This window comes from Ascaphus truei, chromosome 1, assembly GCF_040206685.1.
Source record: "Ascaphus truei isolate aAscTru1 chromosome 1, aAscTru1.hap1, whole genome shotgun sequence".
NCBI lineage: Eukaryota > Metazoa > Chordata > Amphibia > Anura > Ascaphidae > Ascaphus > Ascaphus truei.
The window spans coordinates 492,296,986-492,324,609 of record NC_134483.1 but is presented as its reverse complement, the minus strand read 5'-3'; the positions used below and the strand labels follow the sequence as shown (position 1 = coordinate 492,324,609).

The following is a 27,624-nucleotide window of genomic DNA, read 5'->3' as shown; positions in this document are numbered from 1 at the left end:
TTCATACCCTCCGGAGTCATAGTACCCAAATGCCGTATCCTTTGAGTCTCCTTCTGTAATAGTAACACGTTAATGTTACCACCCCGTCTGCTCTTTGTTACACCATCAATGACCTGGAACTGTAATTGACTTGCATTGTGACCAGCCTGTGTGAAGTGGTGTGCCACTGGTGCGTCATGATCTCCGGATAGCTGCCTTGCGCTGTCGGATCCTGTCCTTTACACATTGTGTCGTCTCCCCCACCTACCCTATCCCACATGGGCATTTAATGAGATCAATCAATTTTTTTGATAGACAAGTATAGAAATTGTTGACGTTGAATATATGCCCAGAGCGTGGATGGGAGAAATGACTGCCTTCCTGTATGCTGTCGCATTGGCTGCAGCAATGATAACATCCCTTTCTAGGAGTACCAAAAAAAGGTTTAAACTGTGAAGTACCTCCAATGTCAGATTTGATCAATTTATCTCTTACATTTTTGCCACGTTTATAAAAAAACAGTGGTTTATGGGTACGTGTGGGTGCTAAAAGAGGATCTGTCCCAAGTAAATGCCAGTGTCTGAGAATGATGTTTTTGATGTGCCCACTTAGGGTACTGAACGTAGAAACAAACGGAATAGAGAAATCTCTATTTGATCCAGTCTGTGGCCCTTTGCGGAGAAGTGTGGATCTCGCTGGTGTCTCTGCCTTAATACGTTAATCACAGAGAAGTGTATTGGGGTAACGTCTCATCTTGCATTGTGTCTAAACTGTGAGATACCGTATCAAGAGTACTGATTATCGTTCTGGCCCTTAAAAACTGACTGTAAGGTAGACGTTTGGATGGAAGCTATTGAAATTGAGTAAATTATTCCTATCAGTCTCTTTCATATAAATGTCTAACTCAAATTGTTGATCTACCACTCCGATGCTTGTATCTAAAAAGTGAATCGGATCTTTACTGATGACAGATGTAAATCCAATGGTCCTATGAGCGGAGTCAATATCGCCAATAAATGCACTGAACTCCTCCCCTGTGCCTGTCCAAGTCAAGAAGATATCATTGATGTATCGCACCCACATACGTCCAAATGCCAAGAATAGTGGATGATAGAAAACATAGTCGTGTTCAAAGCGATTCATGAAAATGTTGGCGTATGTGGGTGCAATATTAGACCCCCATTGCTGTCCCCTGAGTTTGAATGTAGAACATAATCCTTGACGAGAAAAAAAGTTCAGGATAATACCAAGCAGATCCAACGCGAACATGCGTTCTCTCGGAGTAAACAGCTCAGCATGGTCCAGTGAAGTCTTAACAGCCTCAATCCCCTTAATATGAGAGATTGAGGTGTATAGGCTATTGACATCAAGCGTCACTAAAGTTACCTCCATAGAAAATCTAGGTACCCATTCAATCTTTCTGAGGTGTCTTGTATATATGACGTTGCATTGGTGATCAAAGGTAACCGAATGCAACTGGTTGCGTTGGTGACCGAAGTAACTTATCTAAAAACACTGCTATCGGTTGAAATATGGAGCCTGTCCCTGCTACAATTGGATGCCCTGGTGCTTTAGTCAAGTTCTTGTGTATTTTGGTTAGTGTGTAGAGCAGCGGTGTGCAAACTGGGGGGTGCGCCCCCCAGGGGGTGGGAGAATTTCTAGGGGGGGCGCGGCAGTTACAGAGGCCCTGCGCTCTTCCCCACAGTATATAAATTAAATGCCGGGGGAGGCGTGAGGCCTCTGTAACTCACTTACCTGCTGCCAGCCGGGTCTTTGGTGATGCCATGGCAACACGGCATCAAATGACACCGCGGGGTCATATGACGTCACACGTCGCCTGGCAAAGCGCGTCAAATGACGCGATGGGGTCATGTGACGTCATTTGACCCCATCTATTGGGAGAGGGGGGCTCGAACGTTCCTTTTTGGTAAGGAACTCTCTGTTTTTTGGAGATTACCCCCCCCCCCCTCAAGAGCCATGTTGACAACCTGTGAAATTTTGTTTGAGTATTTCCTCTCTGTAATCAGTCCTGTTCATGATCACAATTGCTCCCCCCTTGTCGGTTGGTTTGATAATGATGCTAGTGTCTGTTTTAAGTTCTTTGATAACTAATTTTTCTTTCTTGTAGAAATTGAATTGTGTGTGGTATGGATTTTTTTTTTAAGTACGCTCATGTCTATTTGTACCAATGAAATAAATGTTTCAATAGTATGATTCAGGGGGGAGGATTAAACCGACTCTTAGGTTTGCAATCTTCCGTAAGTAGATGAAATGGAGTGTCTTTTTCTATGTCAGGGTTTGATGTGGATGGATGTCTGGAAAAGAAGCCTTAAGTCTAAGATTTCTTAAAATCGTGCTAGAACCACCTCTAATTCTGTGTGTGGTTAGGACAAACAAAAGACCCTTACTGAGGCCATGGAGATCGGCCTCCGTGAGGGTCTTATTAGAAATTTTTACCACCAAAGGACGTGTGACCAGGTCTGCATTCCTCTTCTTGTGTTGTGGTGCTTTCGCCCCGCCCGGCGTGTTTTCCACGTCTGCCCCTCGGTGGGCGCAGCTCTAAAAAACGGGGTGTTGTCACTGCGAAGGAATCGCTCTCCGTTGATTCTGCGCTCTCCTGTTATTTCTGGAATCTCGTCTGTTGTCTCTGCTGCCTCCATCTTCTTTCTTCTCCACGTAAGTCTTTCGAATGCCAACTATAAACTTTACCAGTTAAGTAGTCCCGGGTATTTCTTAGGAACTTGGAATATTTGAGCTCAACATATTGCCTAGACAGGCCATCATTGAACTTGATTCAGGAATCCTAAATCCCTTATAACACGACTATAGGTGCTGTACTGATTTATTACACTATCTCGATTTGGAGTGAAATTGGAGACTAAATGGATCCACACATTGAAAACGTTAATTCCGAACAGACACAATGTGGATATAGACCTTGGAGCTTTTCACCAAAATTAACCAGTGTCTCCTTAGCTCCAATAGGGCTTTATTTTTTCTCCTTTTCCTATACTTTTGCTATCTGTATTGTAACAATTGCATTTAAATGAAATCTACTATTTTGCTTAACATTTATCTGTGTATACCATATGGATATTCCATTGTGCTGAATATTTCATTTAACCATCATTTTTAATGTGCATAAGATCAATGATAATTTTATATTAATTATTTAGTATATGTTATGATATTTATTATTATACATTTCTTAATAAAATTGTTTACAGTATATCATTGTGCTGTATATAACATCATAAAAGAAGCTATAGGCATAGAGATATTTCTCCATGTGTAGTATATGCTCTGATGTAATACCATTGGTTTTCATATACCAAATTAAATTGGATGATCAATCTTTTAATTAACCAACCAGAGCAGAACTACAGGTATAAATATAAGGTATTAAACTTACACCTTCATACCCCTGATGAAGTCCAAATATGACAATACTAAAGGGGCTAGGATGGTATTCAAGCTGGTTCTTATCTGAAGCTGTGTCATTGGTAGCTTTAGAAATTTAGCCTTGGTCCCAAATACCATTGTTACAGTCTTGTCCATGTTTAAAAACCATTTGTTTAGGGAAATCCAAAGGTTCATTTTCTCTCTGAAGTTAGATGGACAGCAAAGCTGGAGGCTCAAAGACTCAAATTCTGAAAGGTCTGTTAATTCAGTGCTAATAACTGGTCGCTCTCAAATCATTAACTTACATTATTTTCCCTGAGGTTAACGCATATCCTCAAAGCTATTTATTTGAAAAAGCAGGGAGAGAGTGCTATTTTACTAGAGTCCCAAGTATCCTATTTACCTCCCCATATACACTTTAATACAATATATGTAGAGATCCTGTGCACAAAGCTGAACACATGGGATACAAGACAATTTTAAATCATTTGAATATACTTTGCATATTCATATTAAAATATTTCCCAGGTATCTTAGGTGTGTTTCTTTTTGTGCACAGGTATATCTTCATGTGTTGTTTAAAAGTGTGTTTGGAGAGGTATGTTCATCATTTGGCACTTTACAAAAATAAAAATCTCTCAATAACATTGGTTAATACCTCGTTAAGTCAATAAAGGACCTCTGTTGATCTGGGCCAAAGTCTGCAACTGCATTGAAAATGGTCCCAGTATATCGGTCCAAGGTTGATTCACCCAAGTTATAGTGTTGCTGTTGAAAAGTTTTATGTGAGATTTGAGGTTTTGTTCTTGTAGAATTTGCATGTACTCCTTATTTTACTGGAAACCTAGCTTTTGAAAACCTAGCTTTTGAAAACCTATTCGGGAACTCTGGAGTCTTCGATTCTGACGATATTCCTAGCCCATCATAGAGGGTTTCTTACTAATAATTCAATGCTTGGCAGGTTCCTGCGAGATAAATGGTTTTGCCATGAGATACCAGAATCAAGAACAGACAGTGTTACTAGAATTTCTCAAGGTAGTTGACGTGTTTACTGGAGAGAGTCCAGGACATTGATTCATAGAGGATGCAACTGCATGGTACAGTACACCGCAATCTTGGTTGAGCATCTTGTTTTGTTCATGAGTTTTCAAATTACAGAAAAGAGAAATGATACCGTTGCATCAATTACTGCTTACCAGGATAGTGTGCTTCCAAGATAAGTAAGTATATTAATTGATCATGATTAGTATTTGCCCATGAGCTGTGATGGAGGGTTGGCTGTAGGGCTGGCCATGGGGAGATTGGTGTATTTCAAAAGGAGCACTCGCATGTATCCAAGTAATTAGCTTCCACGGGTGTTCAGACTGCCACATTAAGTGGCTTTCAGTCAGGAAGAAAGTAGTACCTGGCATTCCAGAGGACTTAGTGAGAAATGTATTATATTACAGGATCAATGTTTCAGTTCTTATTCGGACCTCTTGACAAAGGTCCTAAAAAAGACCAAAATGTTGATCCTGTAATATAATACATTTCTCACATTTTCACAAAGTACTCTGGAGTGCTGGTTACTACTTTCTTCATGGGGACATTACTTCTGATTTAATGCTCATAGTGAGGCTGAAGGGCTTGGATGATACTGCAAAATAGCCAAGGAGGTCCTATAGGTCTTCTGATAAATGAGAACCAATCCCTACATCGTCACAATACAGGAGCTTTCAAAGGATGGATTCAGAGATTTTGGATTACGATATCAGTCTGTTTAGGCTTTAACCATCAGTTATGTAACAGATATGCACTCCTTTGTCAAAGTCCAAGAAAGCAGAGGTCAGCATTATTGAGAACACAAGGCTGACTAGTGTCAGTGCCAGGAATCAGCCCTGTTTGACGCAATTTGTGACAGGTAGATACATTTTCTGTTACATGGGCTGTCATTCCATTGTCAAGTTTGCTGCAGATATTACCCAGACTTGCTCTGGTTATGGAGTCAAAACTTTTTGTCAAGTCAATGAAAACACGGAGATTTATGTATTAATGTCACTGGGAATATCATGAACAGTTTAACAGCCAGCACATGAACCACATTATGAGGTAAATCTTCAGATGATTAATACGCCAGCCATTTCCCAGGTGCTGAGTAGAGTGAGATGCTGCGGTAGTTGCCACATACACTGCCTTCACCTCTACTCCTGTACAGGTGCACAATGGAGGCATCATTCAATTATAAGGCAACGTCTACATTTTCCCAGATTTTAGAGAATAGAGAAAGCAAAGCAGAGAGTAGCACTTCCCCTCCCAAATTCAGCACTTCAGCAGGAATTCCATCAGCACTAGGTGCTGTTATTTCTTGGAGCTGCTGAGCTTCTTTAAATGCGTACGTTCAGAGAGATCATCAAGCACCAATTTGGGGAACTATGTTTAATCTCATTGACTGCACCATCCTTGATATATGAAGGATGATTGAGCAAGGAGGTGAAGGGTTCTATTCATCTGCCAAGAATCATCTACTTATCATTTTAAAAAAAGTATTGCCCCATAGCTCTCTAAGGGTTGGATATGACACTTGTTCCATCCATAAACACTTCTCATTTCCTTGTGAAAGTCAGTCATGCATATGCACATAACGCATATACTTTTTTTTATTACAGGATTGAAACTGGGGGCTCTCCTGCGCTAAAATACACTATCTTCAGCTCTGGATCCCTGAGATACTCATCAGTGATGTTACTGTATCTGTGCCAATCCCGGGCAAGAAACATTTCTGTTAAAATCTCAAACGGTGCTGGATGGCCATTTCAATTCCTGCTGAGAACACTGCTAAATTCACCACTAATGGTCTTTGGAACCAGGGCATCCCTAGAGCCAAATATAGAATAGTTTTGCTCCAGAGGACTCCCCAGTTCTCGTTCTGTAATTAAAAAAACTGTTAATCTGTCAGGATCATTATCATTTATTTTTTAAGTAAATACACTCCTCCACTTAAGGGGGCATAGCATACTTTACAGTCAGTTTGAGAACAACTACAATTAAATATAATTATTATGTTGCACAAGAGACAGGAGAAGCCAGAGTTATAATAATTATAAAGGGTTGCATTAAATGAACAGAGGTTATACATTCAGTTTACAGATATTTCATGGACAGTTAGATATGATTATGATATCAGATATGATTAAGCACATAAGTAACATTAACAGTCAGGATTGATTAATATTGTGTTAGAAGAGGTAGGATATGCCTGTAACATGTTTTTAGATGAGGCCCTGCCTCGAGGATCTTACAATCTATAGGCAGGGTAAGTTGAAGCATTGGGTACAGGGGATGATGGTTGGTGAGTTTCAGAATACAATTGAACAGCTGAAACATTATCAAACATCAGCGAATGGCAGCAAACATTGACACCCATTGGCTGACGCCTTTTAATGAGACTCGGGTGTTATGTCCCAAAGATTCTTTGGTAGAATGATAGAATAGTTGCTTTAAAAGTAGCAATATGGAAGGAATGTAAGCATATAAAATCATAAATGCCCATTGATAATGCATAATGTACGGAATGCTGATATTCAGTTTTTCCTTATATCTAAAACTTGAGTGTACAAAATATATACAATTTTACTTTGTCATTTGATTATATCATAGTGTCAGGACTTACTACAAGACATGTGGGGTCTCTGTATCAAGGCAAATGTGGTGCAAGTCTGGGGAACAACTGTACCAGATGTGTGCAAAAAAAAACTAAAATCGATAGGATTTGTTCTTTAATACACATGGTACATTGGTTTTATCCCAGAATTACACCATTTTTGCATTGATATTTAGACATTGTGATCTTTACTAGTTGTTGTACACATGTATGATCTTGTAAAATTTGAGGAAAGTTTTCCACAATATAGATAGTTGTGTTTTAAAGTTGATTTTAGATTATAGGCTTCATTTAATTAAATACATTTAAAACATTTTTAAAAGAAGCTTTCTCTGTGTGACCTTATCTTAATGAAAAAATAATCACTGATGGAGAGAGCATTAGCTAGCCATTAATGCCAGGACTGGGAAAGTTGAAGCCTTTGGCAAATCCATGCACAATCACAGTAAGAGTTGAAAAGATTACAAAAGGAACAGTACTTTATAGAACAATGTGTTGCTAGATTTGAAGGGCATTTACGGACCTTCAATGAAAATATCCCCCAGCAACTCATTCCAAGTACAACCAATCAGAATCCAGAAATACACTTTGATTTTCTTGTTTTAATTAAGCACACCCAATTCGGTTTCTGATGTTTCTATATTCAGTTTCTTCGGGCAACATAAATAACTTTTTTTTAAAAGGACTGTAAACCTCTATGGCAGTTAATGGCTTAGATGTTATATTATCAGTTCGTGTTTTTAAATGACATTTGTACAGTATGTGTTTTTCCCCCCAAAATATAAAGTCAGCTGCTATCCAGAATGACTGTATGATGAACCGAAATGAGGATATGTCATTGAACAGCCATTCAACAACTTTTCTGGAATCCCTACATATCTTTGTTTTGATGGTGTCTTAAAATATGCTATCAATGATTGCACATCAGCATAACATTACATTAATATTCATGGTTAACTTTTTGATAACAGAAGGGTGACCGTTTGCCTATTTGCCTTTCATCAGGAGGCTGGGATGCAGATGGGAAAGGCCTCAATGTCTGGGATACATTCACCCATCAGGGAGGAGATCGAGTTTTTAAGAACCAGACTGGAGATGTAGCTTGTGGCAGCTACACTCTGTGGGAGGAAGATTTGAAATGCATCAAACAGCTTGGATTGACTCATTACCGCTTCTCTCTTTCCTGGTCACGTCTGTTACCTGATGGGACGACAGGTTTTATCAACCAGAAAGGTAATTGTTTCTTACCAATACAAGGTTGCAGCTTTAATCAAGGTTATTGCTATTGTCTAGCATAATTAATTCTGGATGTTCTATAGCATAACTGAGTGTAGGAGTAAATTTTGAAGCTCACATATAAATACACTGCAGCATCTTTCCTGTCTATTATTAATATAATCTTATTAATACAAAAAGGAGATATTACTGGGTTTTTCAGCTTGGCTCTGATCACATGGTTGACATTGCTTTAGTTGTTTATATCGTTTTAGGATGTAGCAAAAGATACTGTATCAACTGTAAAAGAACAAGAAATAATCATTGGAAGAATCTGTACTGACAGATGTGGTGATTTTTACTACTGTTGATGTAAAATTACGGTTGACAAAATAATCTTCCAGAAAGTCAGAATAAGTGTGGGATGTGCAGATACAGATCATGTCAAAAGTCCTCATATTGCACATGTAGCCATGCTGTAAAATGGACTGCAGTTTCCTCTTCTGCTGGCAGTAAGGCCTGGTAAGTTATGGGAATGCTAGCAGTAATCATGGAGGTTTGCCCTCACACCCTGGTGAGGTGCCCTATGTGTGAATGGGAGTGGCTACATACTCTGAGTCCACCATTAGTGACATCAGAGATGTGCCCGCCTCCTGAGAGATATAAGGCACAGCACTGCTCAAAGTTAGTGTGTTGGAGTAAGGAGCAGGTCTGCGTTGAGACCTGGGGATAGAGGGCGCTAGTGCTGTCACTAGTGGCCCTAGACTGATAAATCAGCATCAAGTTGTTAACGCCATACTGTGTCCAGGGACCTGGCACAGGGGTGATCTCCCTGAGGGGAGAGGGGATCCCACTCCATTGGGAGGGTGTACCTTTGAAGGGATCACGCGCAGAGATGTGCGGCTGAGTCAATCACTGCGAGGGGCAGCTAGCCCATACCGCAACTACAATAAAGATGCTCAAGTTAAACAAATCCTTGCTGTGTGGGTGTGAAGTTCTTGCACAGGAGGAGGCACCCCAGAGGAGTTCCTCATCAGTCACATCTTCCTGCGGACGCAGAGATCCTGATGAGGTGGAGGCGCTGCACTGGATATAGGTAGGACTCATGCACACTACCTCAGCTGCCTGTCTGGGTTGGCAATCCCCACACAACATCATGCGGGAGACTCAGGAGTCCTGTTGCCAACAGGTGCACCATCAGACACAACCATGTAATGGGGACTGGTTAGACTACAGGGGCCAATGTGAGATTGGGTGGGTCAGACCAGGTCACAAAATCCGTTACATTTGGAATCACTGCTGAGAGACCTGTCAACAGGACAGGCTTTTGCTAGGCACCACTGGGAAACAGGGAAAGTGTATGCTGCCACTTTGTGCTGTGTTGGGACGGACCTAGGAGTAGTCAGGGGGCTGATGGAGTATTGTCAGTTCGCAGGGACGACCTAGGGGCCTGAAAGGAGTTGGAGGTTTGGAGAGGGGCTATAGCTGTTCTAGTCACCTTGAGGCAGTGCTAGTGGTAGGATGCCTGAAGAGATAGCCTGTTAACGAGGTCAGGAATTCTGGAAAGGGTCTGCGCTAGGCTAGCCAACAGTAGGTAGACGCCCAAGTACTGCATGGAAGAGCCAGAGTACTCTAGCCCATTCCAGACCACTTACCGAAGGGAGCACAGACTGGGAGGAAGGAGATACAGCAGACACTGAGATAGTGAGCCTAGCCTGAGGTAGTGCAAACACGAGTCAGATCTACATTAGGTACACAAGGTGGTGCATCAAGGCAATCTTTATTGTACCGGTATGGTAGCTGCCCCGCAGAGAGGAGCTCCATGTACAATCACAGTAAAGACAGCAACGAAATGACATCCACAAGAATGGAGGATCCGCGCGGCGCGGAAGGTCAAAAATGGCGGACGGAGGCTGATGGAGAGAGCGCACATGGCGTGTGTGCGGGTGAAGAGCAAGCGGCGAAGACGACTTTTGCGAGCCTGCTATGGAGTGGCGCGAAAGCTGTAGCCGCGCCTTTCTTGTCCTGCCTAAATTCCCGGGGTGCAACCCTGGAGGATAGCTGTGAGGACATTGCGATTACGTGTGAGAATGCTGAGGGAGTATCTGATTGCCAGGCGGTGATTACTACTCAAGTTACAACTGCTGCTAATATAAATTGCAGAGCGATCCAAAATGGCGGTTCCCGCTTCCCTGGGAGACCGCGTGGGCCAGTTGCAGAAAATGCTGTAAATGCTAAACTTGCAGAAAGTTGGCTGGGATTGGCGCCAAAAGGAAAACCCCACCCTGCTGGGAGGTATGGCGCGAAAGCTGTGGCCACGCCCTCATGGACTGTTACAGGCTCAGAGCCAATTATGGGCCATAACGTGAATCTGTGGGACCCTCCCCTAATATTCACCAGGGGGAGGGGTCCCTATCTCTGTCAGGCGAGACCCGAGTTGTCTGAGGGAGGAGCTGGATGTGAGCTTCCTGTCCCTCAGTTGCGAGGCGCTGGTGAACAGGAGAGACCACTGTGCAAAGTGTCTCCCGTAACCAGCACAACAAAGAGCGAGATGGACATTGGGGTATATCCCTATTCATTACCAGGAGGCTTCCTGGTAGTCACGGCTGGGGACAAAGAGACATTGCGGTGCCTGTGCATGCAGTGCAGATTACCCGTGGCACCGTGGGCACGGCTGCACGCTGCCCGCACTGTGGCCTCCAGTACATGTGGCCCATGCCTACTTTCGTGCCCTACCAGGCCGTCGAAGCAGTGAGAGATGCGGCTATGCTGTCAGCCGAGCTTCCCGGTGCGCTGTGGAGGGAAGGTGCGGATCCCGGAGAATGGGGATCGGGGCCGGTTGCCAAAACCGAGCCCGAGGAGAAAAGAGCTAGCGGTCAGTGTACCGGCCGAGAGACTAAGCGACGGTCACCCCGACCGGTGACCTCAAGCAAAGTGGAATGGATTCCTCGGACGAGGAACCCATGGTGTCGTCCAGTGTGGCGATTCGACAATCATCAGTCTCCTGTGGCAGTAACGGGAGAAAAATGCCACTTACCGGAGCTGTCGGTGAACGGAGCCGGGTGTCACCAGTGCCGCGAAAGACCGAGAGACGGAGTCCTTCGATTCCAGGGACCGGCGGGTCCAGTGGTGAGGGTCGATCCACACCCACACCCCGGAGCGGTAAGAGCAGTCCTTGTTCTTTCCTGACGCTGATGGCGACCTCGGCGGAGGAAAGGCGTTACCAGGCCCAGGCGGGGCGGCCGAACCAAGCGGAACTTCCGGATGTCGTGGTGGAGGAAGAGGTCCCGCTTGGGGACCCATCCCAAGATGGCGGAGCGCCCAGCCTCGTAGATGTCACTTCCGGCGGGCGTGGCAGACCAACTGGAGAGATGACTACGCATCGTGGATCGGGCAGTGCTTCTCGATCGCCCGGTCCCAAGAAGAGTTGTCAAGCGGCGAGAAAGGAGAGCGGTGAGACCCGACCAGCGGAGAGCCCTTCCGGTAACTCTGGACAATGTAGTGGGAGTGAGCGGGTCGGAACCCCGCAAATACCCACCGTCTGCCCGTATGCCCAACCCCACGCCTTAGTTAAAGCCCCAGTCCCGGTCACGTTTTCCCGGGGGTCCTCGTCCAGTTTGGGAATGTCCGGAGGGTCCCGGGGCACCTCCGAAGAACGGACTAGGGAGAGACTGGGGGGTTTCACATCAGATGACGGGTCGTTGGGTGGGGGTTATTCGCGGGAAGTGTCAATTTCTAGCAGGTGCCCTAGCGTGGTGAGCGTAACGCTAGAGAATAGGCCCAAACGTGTGGGGCGGCCTAATTCCCGATCTACCGGGACATCGGGGGTGTCCTCCTGGGGAGAGCAAGAGGAAGGGGATTCCATAGATCTGCCCCTGAAGAGTTTAGGGAGACCCGGTGGTGGGCCCCCTTATTTGAGGGTTATGTCGGTTGGTTGGACCGTACTCGGTTCCTACTAGAGAGAGAGGATGTGGTCGACTACTGGTGGGCTCGTGGGGAGTTTACTGCAGAAGAGAGGAAAAGGGAAATGCAGGAGCGGTGGTACCAGATCCGCCACCATAACATAGAGCCCATGGGTTCCAGTAGATTAACAGATCCGGTAGAACCGGATGAGCCCCTATCATGGGTGTTACCCGGGAAGGCAGGCAATGCCAAGTTGACCAGTGTCAGTAGAGCGGAACGGGCCATTATCACGAAATATTAAAATTCCCATGGCCTGGAATATCCGTATGTCCCTGAACCCCTCATGCAGGAAATTGAGGACAACCGGGATAGGTGGTTGCGCAAAACCATAGAGTTATATATGGTTAACAAGGGTGGCGCCATTACTGGGCACAAGGCCGAGGAGAGAATCGCGCAGCTTATGCGGGTATGGAGCATAGGACGGAACATCTACAAGCACAAGGTAGTATACAGACCAGAAAATGGGCTACCGCGTGAGTACTGCATCATGGTCCTGGATATGGGGGGACGGGAGGTTAAGAAGCCCGACCCACGTCACGATTACTAGGAGGTACAGGACAGATGTTGCGCGAGTTAGTGCCTGCTGGTCAGGGCGTGCTTGGTGCGATACTCTTTGCTGATAATGCAACTGTTCTAACAAATTATGTGTGTCATTTTACAGTGTTTCCCGAAGAAGGTACATAAATTTAGGTCCCAGACGGGTCGTTGGGATTCACCAGGGGGAGAATGTAGCCATGCTGTAAAATGGACAGTAGTTTCCTCTTCTGCTGGCAGTAAGGCCTGGTAAGTTATGGGAATGCCAGCAGTAATCATGGAGGTTTGCCCTCACACCCTGGTGAGGTGCCCTATGTGTGAATGAGAGTGGCTACATACTCTGAGTCCACCATTAGTGACATCAGAGATGTGCCCGCCTCCTGAGAGATATAAGGCACAGCACTGCTCAAAGTTAGTGTGTTGGAGTAAGGAGCAGGTCTGCGTTGAGACCTGGGGATAGAGGGCGCTAGTGCTGTCACTAGTGGCCCTAGACTGATAAATCAGCATCAAGTTGTTAACGCCATACTGTGTCCAGGGACCTGGCACAGGGTTGATCTCCCTGAGGGGAGAGGGGATCCCACTCCATTGGGAGGGTGTACCTTTGAAGGGATCACGCGCCGAGATGTGCGGTTGAGTCAATCACTGCGAGGGGCAGCTAGCCCATACCGCAACTACAATAAAGATGCTCAAGTTAAACAAATCCTTGCTGTGTGGGTGTGAAGTTCTTGCACAGGAGGAGGCACCCCAGAGGAGTTCCTCATCAGTCACATCTTCCTGCGGACGCAGAGATCCTGATGAGGTGGAGGCGCTGCACTGGATATAGGTAGGACTCATGCACACTACCTCAGCTGCCTGTCTGGGTTGGCAATCCCCACACAACATCATGCGGGAGACTCAGGAGTCCTGTTGCCAACAGGTGCACCACCAGACACAACCATGTAATGGGGACTGGTTAGACCACAGGGGCCAATGTGAGATTGGGTGGGTCAGGCCAGGTCACAAAATCCGTTACTCACAATTTGTTAACCGATGGTTTGTTGGTACCGTGCGATTTCCCATGATGCCTTAATACGTGCTGTAGTAAAATCGCACTACACAGCTGTACTTTACCATGGTCTCGGTATTTGGAATATCATCAGGTGGCTATCTGCATCAATCACTAATAGTTTTACTTTTAAATAGCTAATGTTGCTGTAATTTTTTTAAAAAAATGTAAAACCGAGGAATTGATTCTTATAGTCTTCTTTACTTTCTTATTTTACAAAATAAATGTTATACTTCACCATCATATTACAGGTCTCTTTAGTGCCTCTGTACAATATTACAAAATGACTAACCGTGTGTGTGTATATGTATTTGTGAGGAATCGGGAAGCGCGTCCCTTGCGGCACGCTCCCTCCTCGCTTACCTATAGTACTGCAGCGGCAGCTGCCGAAGATTCGCCCCCCGCGGATGTGCGCATCACCATTCCTGTTACAGAGCACGCGCACACCCGCTCCTTCTATGCACGGTCACCGAGCATAGCTCTGCCCCCTCGGGACGCGCCGCACCTCCGCTGTGCGCGGTCTGCGCGGCGCAACAAGCCCCAGCTACGTGTCAAGTTTAGCTATGAGCCCTTGTCTCCTGCAGCCTACCTTTGGCATCTGCGGAGGCCCCACCTCCGCTCCCTCCCTACTGGTTCATGTCTCCTATATAGGACTGCCTCTTCCTGGCATACCTTGCTGAACATAAACTTTGTGTAGCCTTGTGTGTGCCTGGCTTGTCCAGCCCTGTCTTGCTTTGATTTCTACAGTTACCACTCGTGTACTGACCTGGCTTTGGCTTTGGATTCTCTCTGGCTCTTAACCCCTGACTTATGGATTAACCTCTTGTGTACCGACCTGGCTTTGCATTTGGATTCTCTCTGGCTCTTTACCCCTGGCTTACGGATAACGACTACGTGTACCTCTCCTACTCTTGGAACCTGGCGAGTATTGGATTAACCCTTTTTCTTCATACTCAGACCCAGCAACGCTACAAACCACCTACTGGGCCTGCCTTCGCTACTGTGGGTGTGTGGCATTGTCCTTCCCACCTCAGTGCCGGGGTCAGGACTTGTCTGTGCGCTCGCACAAGCGTGACAGTATTTTGACAAACGGCTCCCTTACGTGGTGCTGCCGTCTGTCCGGAATCTTTATGACACAGTCTTCTAGGTTTGGTAAACAGACAAAGGGATAACACATAGCACAATATTGTGTAATTCAGGCTTCTGTCTGTTTTTATTCTGACCCAGTTGGGGACTGCAACTTTATCGGATATACATTTGAGGAACTCCGTCCTTAACCATCAGTGGTTTATGCTTCATATCAATGACAATCATCTGTAGTTGTGGGAACTCGGTACCAAGAGAGTCCAGGCAATCCTTCTGGATACTGCAATACTTGAAGCGGGCGTCCAACCCGAACTAGATGCAGGGAGCGGCAGGGCCCCAGGCTCTCGGAGAGAGACTGATGCAGCAGACCTAACTACCATAAATACCTGTTCCTTAATTAGGAGAGCAGGTGTGGGGAATTAGAACCATTGTGAACTCTGGTCTGGATTTCCCATCCACCAGCCTCAGTAAATGTGAAGCTATGGGAGGGATCACATTTACTCTCTGGCTGCACTTTATTATCTAAACCCGACAGAAAGCTGCCTAATATCCTGGGATATGTATGTGTGTATATATACAATGCTCGACAAATCCCTTTTGTGAGCTTGCGAGGCGGCAGCAGGACTGAAGACGGGAACGGAAGAAGAAGCTGACGGCGGGAGAAGAGGATCACCATCTCAGCAGGCAGCAGAGGCATTAGTTGGCAGGCTGGTGGCGGCAGCAGGTGAGCATTCACATCCATGTGAGCAGAAGGAGAAAAGCCGGGTAGGAGCGCGCCTCTGCGGTACGACCTGGAAGTCTTCATTATACTTTACTGAACACTTCTGAGTCAAACAGTAAAAGCGCGCCCCTACCCGGCTTTTCACCTGCTGCTCACATGGATGTGAATGCTCTCCTGCTGCTTCCGCCACCATACTGCCCGCCATTTAACGCCTCTGCTGCCCTGCTGACATGGTGATCCTCTTCTCCCACCGCCAGCTTTTTCTTCCACTCCCGTCTTCAGTCAGTCCTACCACCACCGTCCACCGAAGCCATGAAACTGAGGGGGGTAAGGGATGGGGGTGAGGGGGGGGGGGAGTGAAAAATAGACTTTTACAGTTCGATAAATAAAATAATTTTTGGGGGGAGAGGAGGAGATGGGGGTGCCTTTTTTCGGGCGAGTTGCATTTTTTGTAATTTGTCGAGCCGTATGTATGTATGTATGTATGTATGTATGTATGTATGTACCATTATTATAGTCAAATGTATGAATGAGAACTTGTATCAAGACAATTGCATTGAGAATATGTTGTATGATTTTGAATTTTTATGTAACAAAGGGAACTGAATCCTAAGTGAGTCTAATACATAGTAGATGTTGGGGGTTGGCGTAGTAAAAGTCTGGTAGAAAATTTGAGCCTTAAGTAATCGCAGCTTCTGGATCAGTTTGAAATGTCTTTGTCCTTAGCCAGGAAGCAGAAAGGGGGCAGAGTTAGTGATCTACAACTACCAGTTGCATCTCCATTTTCTTTCTCTTTGCCTGGACCCTTTCAAGCGCGCACACACACACACACACACACACACACACACACACACACACACACACACACACACACACACACACACACACACACACACACACACACATACACACACACACACACACACACACACACTGCATATATCATCTAAGCTGCAGAATGTGATTGAATAAGGAGTCCTTTGTTCTATGAACACGATCAGAAGCACATGTATCATCATTGACTAAACTATCATTTGTAAGTAACATTGTAAGAATAAATTGACTTTGTCTGCTGGAAAACCATCTTCTGAAGTTTTGGAATCTTTCTGAATAAGAAATAATAATAAATGGAACTAACAAACCTCACTGGTGGGACCTGTGTCACGGGTTCCAAAGGTTAAGTATTGCTCAAAACATCCAGGGGGAGCATGTGGGGAGATAAGAGAACAATATATACATATAAGTGCAGACGTCAAGTGTTGTATAGATATAGAGGCAATGTCTTGGCTCTTATGGTTAATCTACTCACAGGAGCAAGGTGATATATTGAGCAGTTGGCAAATTGGGTTGCCACCCTTGAAGATGTCTGTGGGCTGTACCCCCCTAGCGATTCTCCGTCGGCAGTGTATGTATAGCCCTGGTAGGTTTGGGCTATTATTCTGTCCTCCTTCTGTGCAATAATACCTGGTAAGGGCAGGTTTGCCAGGAGTTAAGGTGGGTTCTCCCCACTCACTGCAGATCAGTGAGGCAGAGAAAGCAGTGCAGTCAGGCCTGTGTCCAATAAGGGACGGGGGCGGGCTCTTGTTGTATCTGTCTTAATGATCTGCATTTCCTGTATTGAGTCAGTTGCTCCTACCCTGAGAGGAGCTGAGTCTTACCTAACCGAGCTGTCAGGGACCTGGCAGACTTGAGGCCCTCCCCCTGGGAGAGGCTGGTAGACTGTTCCCACTACTCTGATAGGGGGTAGTGGAAGAGCTAGGCCTGCTTCCAGGGCCCTGACTGGGAGTGAAAGGCCAGGGTCATTCTGAGAAGTACTGCTGTGTTACTGTGTTCCTGTACTGCTGTGTATGCTGTTCCAGTGAATGCTGTTGGTGCAATAAAGTGTTCCTGATTTATAAAGAAGCGGTTGTGAGACTGGAATCTCTCATCCCTGAGTGGGACGTTCTATTCCAGGGATTCCACCCCATATCCTGGGGCCTGCAATAGATGGAGGCACTGTCACCGTGAGTACGTACTGGGTATGTCCCCAGAAGCCTGTCCTGACCTTCCCCATAATACCATCAAGCGGGAGACTCAGGAGTCCTGTAAGCCAGCAGGTGCGCCACACTATTATGCCTTGTAACCAGAGCAGCCTTTCCCCTAGGAGACCCTATTTGCGATTGGGTGGGGGAATACCCGTTACATATGTATAGAGAGAGGGAGAGGACTACATAGTGCGATCAATATGATATTTTATATGGAAAAAACACACAATAAAAATGCGCACTTACAAATTTCACAAAAGTTAAAAGCATGTATCACAATATGTGAATGGAGGATCTCCCGAAACAGCTCACCGCCTCCTACAGGTCAGTCTGCTGGCTTCCACCGCTCTGCGTCCTGGACCGGAGCTTCCCTCTGCGCGCCCGTCTGCAAAATGTGACGTCACTGCATTCAGAGCTGGTTCTACGGATCGTCTCCAAGACCAAAATTGGTCCACTGGTAAACTCTACGCGTTTCGCCTCAGCTACCAAACTGTTTCTCGGCTTCGTCAGGAGTATGATCTGTGTTCTAATGGTGGCTATTTATACATATTTTATCAATTAAAAAAACGGCTTAATTAATTAGCCTTGATTGCACTGGTGGAGTCATTATTGGAATCAGATGGGAATATAGTGATGTACTAAACATGGGTACATACATAACATTGGAACATGGGGAAATTACACATAGTTGATTACATACAATGTGTTTAACAATATAGAATAACAATTCAACCCTTAGTGGGTTTTATAACATGTCACCAGAAAGATGCTCATAATTACTGATGTTTGGCAAATGCAAGCATAACGAATGCACAATGCATGGAAAGAGGAAAAAGTCATAATATGAATGGGTACAAAAAATATCATAGTCAATCAAGTTTTACTTAGACACTTTGTGCCACATTGATGGATACTTAACTCTTATATGTTTACTAATGTGTATACTTAGCTCATATTATTAAAGTATAATTAATAAAGTGTAATTAATATGGGATAGGGCTGTTGTGCTTACTGATCACACATTTTTTGTAAAAACCTCATTAGTCTCTTTTTTGACCGTCCATTGTGCATTCGTTATGCTTGCATTTGCCAAACATCAGTAATTATGAGCATCTTTCTGGTGACATGTTATAAAACCCACTAAGGGTTGAATTGTTATTCTATATTGTTAAACACATTGTATGTAATCAACTATGTGTAATTTCCCCATGTTCCAATGTTATGTATGTACCCATGTTTAGTACATCACTATATTCCCATCTGATTCCAATAATGACTCCACCAGTGCAATCAAGGCTAATTAATTAAGCCGTTTTTTTAATTGATAAAATATGTATAAATAGCCACCATTAGAACACAGATCATACTCCTGACGAAGCCGAGAAACAGTTTGGTAGCTGAGGCGAAACGCGTAGAGTTTACCAGTGGACCAATTTTGGTCTTGGAGACGATCCGTAGAACCAGCTCTGAATGCAGTGACGTCACATTTTACAGACGGGCGCGCAGAGGGAAGCTCCGGTCCAGGACGCAGAGCGGTGGAAGCCAGCAGACTGACCTGTAGGAGGCGGTGAGCTGTTTCGGGAGATCCTCCATTCACATATTGTGATACATGCTTTTAACTTTTGTGAAATTTGTAAGTGCGCATTTTTATTGTGTGTTTTTTCCATATAAAATATCATATTGATCGCACTATGTAGTCCTCTCCCTCTCTCTATACATACACTGCCGACGGAGAATCGCTAGGGGGGTACAGCCCACAGACATCTTCAAGGGTGGCAACCCAATTTGCCAACTGCTCAATATATCACCTTGCTCCTGTGAGTAGATTAACCATAAGAGCCAAGACATTGCCTCTATATCTATACAACACTTGACGTCTGCACTTATATGTATATATTGTTCTCTTATCTCCCCACATGCTCCCCCTGGATGTTTTGAGCAATACTTAACCTTTGGAACCCGTGACACAGGTCCCACCAGTGAGGTTTGAGCAAGGGGTGGGATTATTAACCCTATCTGCACCACTTTTCTCATTTATTCCATTCACGAAGTTGCGCCTGTTTTTTCACTCTTTTCCACACTATAATTTTGGAGAAACATGGAGAAGAGAGGCTTGCAACCACAACCTGGAAGATAATTGGAGAGGCCTTATCCAGAAGTGGTTCATCAAGGGCTTAAGATAATTATGTATTTATGTACGTACATGTCTTTGGAATTTTCTACATCATTGATTGCAGTTGCACCCGTGCAAATAAACGTTATCACCGACATTAGTACGTATGTCTGATGTCGGTTATAAGGTTTATTTGCTCAGATGCAAGTGCAATCAATGATGTAGAAAATTCCAGTGACTGGCACTCTTGGAAACTTAAGAAAATACAAAATGTATTGAATCATTTGAATCTGAATTGAAATGATTCAATACATTTTGTATTTTCTAAAAATGTTAACGTGAGTGCCTGTCCCTAGAATTTTCTTTCTGTCAGACGTATCAATTAAAAAATGAAAATCATTGTCATTATTTTTCAGGAATTGACTACTACAACAAAATGATTGATACACTGTTGGAAAATAATGTCATACCAATTGTGACGCTATATCACTTTGATATGCCTCAAGCTTTAGAAGATCAAGGAGGTTGGCAATCAGAAAAAACAGCTGGAGTCTTTGAGGAATATGCTGAGTTTTGTTTTAAAACATTTGGAGACCGAGTTAAAATGTGGATTACTATTAATGAGCCGTATGTTGTGGCTAAATATGGCTATGAGGATGGCCTTTTTGCACCTGGTAAAAAGGAACAAGGAATTGGAGCTTATCAAGCTGCTCATAATATGATAAAAGCACACGCTAAAGCCTGGCATAATTATAATATGTTCTTTAGAAATCAGCAGAAAGGGCTCGTGTCCATTGCACTTGACTCAGATTGGGCAGAACCGTTCGACCCAAACTCCACAACAGACAAGGAAGCTACTGAACGATATTTATCTTTCCATCTTCATTGGTTTGCAAAACCAATTTTTATAGATGGTGATTACCCTGAAATAATGAAGTCCGAGATCTTCAAAAAAAGCAAGCATCAAGGTTTACAATTATCTAGGCTTCCAGAATTCACCAATGAAGAAAAGGTTAAGATAAAGGGCACTGCAGACTTTTTTTGCTTAAATTACTACACTACCAGAAAAATAAGACCTCGCAAAACCACACATGATGAGCCCAGTTATTCTTCAGACATGGCAGCAGAAGGAATTAAGGATCCAAATTGGCCCATATCCAGCATTGAGTGGTTGGCTGTTGTTCCATGGGGCATTCGCAAGTTGCTGAAATATATTAAGGTATTTACACTGTACATACAGTTTTTAAATAAGTATAATGAGGTGTTAATAATACACCAATGGCTTTTTGCTAGAGTGGACATTAATGCATCCTTAACTGTGTGTTTCTAGACTTATCACCATGTTAAACAGGGACCTTTCACTTCAAAGACAATTGTACTGTATGACCCAAATAGTGTGATAACTAGTTATAAAGAGGGGAATAATTACACAAATGAAGGGTTATAACACGTATTAAAGTGAAGGAACATTTGGGGAATAGTATACAGGCATACCCCGCATTAACGTACGCAATGGGACCGGAGCACGTATGTAAAGCGAAAATGTACTTCAAGTGAAGCACTACCTTTTTCCCACTTATCAATGCATGTACTGTACTGCAATCGTCATATACGTGCATAACTGATGTAAATAACACATGTGTAACAGGCTCTATAGTCTCCCCGCTTGCGCACAGCTTCGGTACAGGTAGGGAGCCGGTATTGCTGTTCAGGACGTGCTGACAGGCGCATGCGTGAACTGCCGTTTGCCTATTGAGCGAGATGTACTTACTCGCGAGTGTACTTAAAGTGAGTGTCCTTAAACCGGGGTATGCCTGTAATATGGTCTAACGCTAATGTATTCAAAGAACATTATTTCGAAATAGTAATAATACTAATATTTAGAGCACATTCTTCGTTTTACAAAGACCAAATTAAACAAATAAGGAACAGTTTACACATTACAGGGTATAAATTGGGATTCTGGGAAAATACATTGGTCAGATGGGAAATTTTTAAGTCCATGTTAGATGTGTACATTTATATACTGATAAATAATAAAGAAGTTGTGTGGTAAAATAAGTAGTAAAGTAGAACTTGAAAGTAATAAAAAGGTATTCAAATAACTGAAATCAGAAGGGATTGGCATTTTGAGGAGTCATGGATTTCTTATGTAGTAGTGTATCTCACCAAGTTAATTTAACAAAAGGTTACATTGGAGTAGCATATGCCTTTTTTCCCTTCAACCTACTATTTTAAAAAATGAGCACTTTCCTCTTAAAGATTTGAAATTAAAATCTGCCCTTCCTGCCATGTCAGTTTTAGTAAGTCCAAACCATTTGCAGGCATAATCCTTGGTTTTCTTCACCTTCAGGCAGCCTCTCTGAGTGACATGGGTGGAAGTGGAACTGGTCTGTGTACAGCCCAATCCGGGTGCAGACCTTGTGCTCTCCCCCTCTGTGCTAGAGAGGAAGCCATTCCAAATTATAGTCAGTTCTAGTCTCTCCGTCAAGGGATTGAGACGGGCTCTTAGCCCCTCAGTGGGCTGAAGAGAAATACCACACAGACTAGAGAGGCCTCAATAATGATTATGATAGAGAGCCCAGGTACATCCAGAAGCTTGGGATCTGACACCAGTGACTACAACGCTGTAATATCATCTGCAGTGGATGAATAAAGAATACCCTGTTTTATATACTCCTGGCTAAGGCTGCAGTCTATCGGGTGGGGGTATGCACAATGTGTTTCACAGTGGGGACTGTCTCCAGCTAAGCTGGAGCCTGCTGTGAATGGAGGCGCTTGCACACATGCTGCCTGAAAAGAACACAGCCTGATGACAACCAAAAGCCTGTCCTGTTCCCAACAACATCGCGAAGCTCAGCATCTCCTGGAATCTAACAGGTACTAAGAACTACACCACAGTAGCAAAGGCCAGATCTCCGTGAGGGGGGTGTGGGTAGAAGCAGCGCTACAATTGGAGGCACTTCTGAGATGCAGCAACAGGGCAGGATTTTAGTACAGTGCAGCAGTAAGGAAGGAGGGAATCTCTCCCTGAGGCATCACCAGGGAGTGGGTTACCTAGATCCTTACCAAAATCAAGATTATGCTGGGACGTACCCTGAGGCTACTCCAGGGAGCGTGGATATCCACATATTAGAGACTGTACTGTGCTTTGTTGGGACGTACCCTGATGGGAAATCCAGGCAGCGTGTACCCTTCTTCTTCAGAACAGCGTGTTGGGGCATACCTTGACGGGAAATCCAGGGTGCGTGTACCATCATAGCTGCCCAAAACTGTACTGTGCTGGGGCGTATCCTGAGGCTTTGCCAGGGTGCGTGGTAACCCTCACCATCTTTATTCAAAATACGCTAGGGACGGCCCCTGAGGCATCACCAGGGACCCTGTGTACCTTTGCAGCTGTCTGCGCACTCAAAATGGTGGATCCTGCAAGATGGAGCTCACCACATGTGTTATGTACTCAAAATGGTGTTCCTGCCTTAAAACCGGGACCGCATGGCTTGTTGCAGAGTTGCAAGCTTTTTCCTTTGCACCAAGTTGCAAGCTTTCGGCAGCAAGGTTAAGCCCCGCCCACCACTGTGACTGGTTCAGCCAGAGCCGAGTCACGCCCTGCTCTGTCATGCCCCTGCTCTAAATTCCAACCAGAGGGAGGGGGCATAACTCAGAGCCAATCAAGGACTGTTCCTGTTCTGGGAGGAGCTGAACACTGACGGCCTCACCTCAGTTCCACGGAACTGAGCTGGAGAGAAGAGCTATTGTACTACTCTGGCTAATACTTCCAAGTGCTACATTCAGAGAATATCTGCGCTAGAGATTTCAACATTTCATCTAACAGGTAGCTACCTGGTTGTCACTGTGAATGGGCAGTGCCACCTCAATGCCTTTGCCCACAATGCAGGCTCCCTGGGGGCAGAGCCAGTCCAACTGCTCCATACTTAAGCTGCGGGGCCTACTATATGTGGCCTGCCAGCCCTGTGCCTGTGCCATCTACCCAGGCTGATGATTGGGCCATCACCTCTCTTTGTGTGGCCTCTACTGCCCTCCCTGCCGCAGATGCCATCGTGTGCCCGGGCCCTGGCCAGCGCGCCGGAAGGCCCAAATGGTACGGTACCAGTGCCCGTGCCAACTGCGATGCCCCCCGCCGGTTCCAGGATTGAAACCTCTGCCAGCTGACCTACAGGGTAGGTGGACTGCCATGGGAGAGTTGGCTGTGCTTCCCCTGGTGAAGCAGGAGTGGGCGAGCTCCGTGCCAATAGCTGCAAGGGAATGAGGGGCGCCCGGACGCCGTTCCCCTGAGGAAGTGTCCCTGCCCTCCTCTGAAGATGACCCGCGCAGCCAAGTTTCTGGGGGCACTATCCGACCGAACATCGATCCAGCCCACCTGCAGAGGAAAGACTGTCCCTTACCTGCAGCCAGAGGCAGAGTCCGGAGCAGGCCCTGGTACATCTGGAGCCCCGGAGGAGTCCCACGCCAGCGGTGGATCCTGTCGGAGAGAAGAACCCACCTGTGGTGGAACAGACGGAGCTTGCAGCCCTTCCAGACCATTGGAGCGGGCAGGCCTTGTGGAGGGAAGGGAGTGGTTTGGGGTGTAAAAAAGGGGGATGGAGGATAACAACAATGTGTTGACAAAAGGAGGAAAAAAAACAGGAAAACGTATAATACACGTAAAAAATGTAGGGGGGCAACGAACGTTTCAGGCCTCTGACGCCCCTTTTTCAAGCCCGTTCCCACAGATAGAAATGTTCTGTGGTACTTCCCTAATTAACACCCCTCCAACACCAAAATCTCTAGATAAACAGATACTGAGCACATATGATTTACTAGATGCATAAACCTAGTGTAAATAACATCAAGGTACTTTAACCTGTATAGTGCAGATAATCACAAAATATGACCGAGGGAATTTTTTACGTGTATTATACATGTTTCCTGTTTTTTTTCCTCCTTTTGTCATCACATTGTTGTTATCCTCCATCCCCCTTTTTTCACCCCCAACAACTCCCTTCCCTCCACATTATTGTAGTTGTTGTTTCGCGAGATGTGATCTCCATACCCTGCATTTGGGTATATTGTACAGCTGCTACAAATTTTGGCAAATATACCTTCATTGACTTATTCAAATTGACAATTGTCTATTGTATCTATTTGCGTGCTGGTGCCCCTTTGTGTGTACTGCTGCGGCACAGTTTATTCGAGCATTTGCCCGTTCTGTGCCGCAGCAGTAGCCTGGCGCGCGCCCGAGTGTGACGGGCGCACGCCGAAGCAGCGGAAGAGCGCCCTCCGATCGGGGCGCTCTCCCTACCGCTGCCGGGTCCGCCGGGTCCCCCGGAACCCCCTGCCGCTGTCCCGCGATCGCGGGACACCAGGGCTCCCTCGGGGAGCCCCTGGACACGCGTGCAGGGGGCGCACGCTCCCGATGACGCGTGACCGCGCGTCTATGACGCGTGACCGCGCGTCTATGACGCGCGGCACGCCGAGGGGCGGCCACTAGCAAGCCAGGAGATTTCCCGGCTTGCGGTACCGACCACACTTCAATAAAGTGTGTCGGTAGTGTATATATATATATAATTCTTTCGGGGGGTCAGAGGTCCCCCCTGCCTCTGTGTACCAATTTATCTACAGTTTATATTTATACATTTAGTTATTTGTAGAGTGCTACCTAACAAACATACTTTTTCTACATTTGTATTGTATTTCAGTTTCCAAGCGGATAGATGGTACCCTAAATTCAGTTCAAAGTGAGGTCATGGGATTATTTCACCAAAGGGAGAATGTAGCCATGCCAGTCCTGGCTACTTGTCTGCCCTGCCTGCCATGTCAGTAAGTCCAAAGCATAGTCAGGCATAATTCTGGGTTTTCCCCACCTTCAGGCAGCCTCTCTGAGTGACATGGGTGGAAGTGGAACTGCTCTGTGTACAGCCCAATCCGGGTGCAGATCTTGTGCCCTCCCCCTCTGCTAGAGAGGAAGCCATTCCAAATTATAGTCAGTTCTAGTCTCTCCCTCAAGGGATTGAGATGGGCCCTTAGCCCCTCAGGGGGCTGAAGAGAAATACCACACAGGCTGGAGAGGCCTCAATTATGATAGAGAGCCCAAGTACATCCAGAAGCTTGGGATCTGACACCAGTGACTACATTGCTGTAATATCATCTGCAGTGAATGAATAAAGAAGACTTGTTTTATATACCCCTGCCTAAGTCTCTATTGGGTGGGGGGGGGGGGTATGCACAATGTGTTTAACAGTGGGGACTGTCTCTTGCACTTGCACCTGAGAAGAACACAGCCTGATGACAACCAAAAGCCTGTCCTGTTCCCCACAACATCACGGAAGCTCAGCATCTCCTGGAACCTAACAGGTACTAAGCACTACACCACTGGTAGCAAAGGCCAGATTTCCCAGAGGAGTGATGTGGGGGGGGGGGGGGGGGGGTAGGGGGTGTGTGGAACAACGCTACATACATTTTTACAAAGTGCCCTGTGCGTGAAACGTCTTAGAGTGCTACTGCTTCGTTTTGGCTGTTATGTTGTTCCTGGCTTTTCAATAAATCCTGTTGTTACAAGCAAGTAATCTTTGAGACCCCATCTTTTCTAAGGAGCTGTGTTTTCCCTTACCTGCCTTACAGGTGATTTTTGTTAAATATTTACAGGTCCTATTTTTATTTGTCTAAAATAATGAATTATATTCTAGGACACGTTTGCTAACCCTATCATTTACATTACCGAAAATGGGTTTGCCCAGAGTAATCCTGCATCTCTTGAGGACACGCAGAGATGGACATATTTCCAAGAAACATTGCTGGAAATCCTAAAAGGTACTTTTTTGCAGTATGTATTTATTATATTTAGTTGTTAATTCCATTTATACTATGCAGATTTTAATAAATATTTATTGACTCCGTAATAACATAGATTTAATGTCATATGTTAGGAACACTTTGTTTCACTTTTTATTAATATTCAGCACCATTAAATTGCAAAACTAAAATGAGGAGCCTTAGAGATACATGAACAAATTCAATAGATTTGTAGATAACAACATAAGGAAATCCTGTCCTAAAAGATATTCACCTGCTATAGATTGTAGCCCAACTAAAAATCGCATCCACTTCTAATAACTTGGATGTAACCCCTTAGAGCAGCCCACCCCGGAACACAAATATATACCTTCTACAGTACATTATTTTATCTCTGCAGCTAAACTGTAGTTCTTTGTAGATCTGTATTATTCTGAGCTTGCAGCTGAGACATTGTTGCTTTATGTTGGCCACAGAAGAAAATCTGACACCAGCATCAATATTTACTAAACAGTGCTACTCCATTTATTTGAATGGAGACGATGCCACCCCTGACACTAACTAACTAACTCCACTGCTAAGTTAATATGTTGTTTGGGTAAGTGTTCTTGTCAAGGAGATTTAAAATTTTTATATTTCTACAACTGGGAGCTCAGTACGACAGTTCCGCTCCAAGGTCCACCAGATGAAATAACACAAACAAATATATATATATATATTAATTAAATAAAACTGAGCAACAGGGATCACAATTTTAACACATTTTATGGCCATAGATTCATTTTGGTAATAGGAGTGAGGGAATTGTAAGTCTATACCTTTCCTTCCCCCCGCCCCACCCCCCCATGTCCTACCGCAGCCAAATATTTCTGAATCACTCTAAGAAATCCAATGTTCAGTGGTGGATTTCCCGATTGGCCTAGGGCGGCAAAGTTTGGGGCCAGCAAATTCCCCCCCCCCCCCCTCTCCTATATATAGAGGCCCTGCTCTCTTCCCCACTGATTTCCAGGGGAGAGCATGAGGCCTCTGTAAAGTTCTTACCTTCTCCTTCGTGCCATCCTCCTGCGCCGTGGCACCAAATGGCGTTGCATTACCATGGCATTACGTTGCATG

At 45.1% G+C, this 27,624-nt stretch overlaps 1 protein-coding gene across 8 annotated transcripts in view; it reads left to right on the top strand.

Moving 5' to 3' along the window:
- Nucleotides 1–27,624, top strand: part of LOC142464908 (cytosolic beta-glucosidase-like) — a 151,186-nt gene that overhangs the window by 31,259 nt on the left and 92,303 nt on the right. For 7 of the 8 annotated variants that reach the window (XR_012787753.1, XM_075568601.1, XM_075568615.1 and 4 more), the window contains 3 exons: nt 8,027–8,254; nt 20,139–20,941; nt 26,406–26,529. Coding sequence is in view for 7 of the 8 variants with exons in the window: in XM_075568601.1 (XP_075424716.1) it covers nt 8,027–8,254; nt 20,139–20,941; nt 26,406–26,529 (1,155 nt within the window). In the remaining variant the exon portion in view is untranslated. The remainder of the gene's footprint in view (nt 1–8,026; nt 8,255–20,138; nt 20,942–26,405; nt 26,530–27,624) is intronic. The other variant, XM_075568624.1, reaches the window with a different exon arrangement.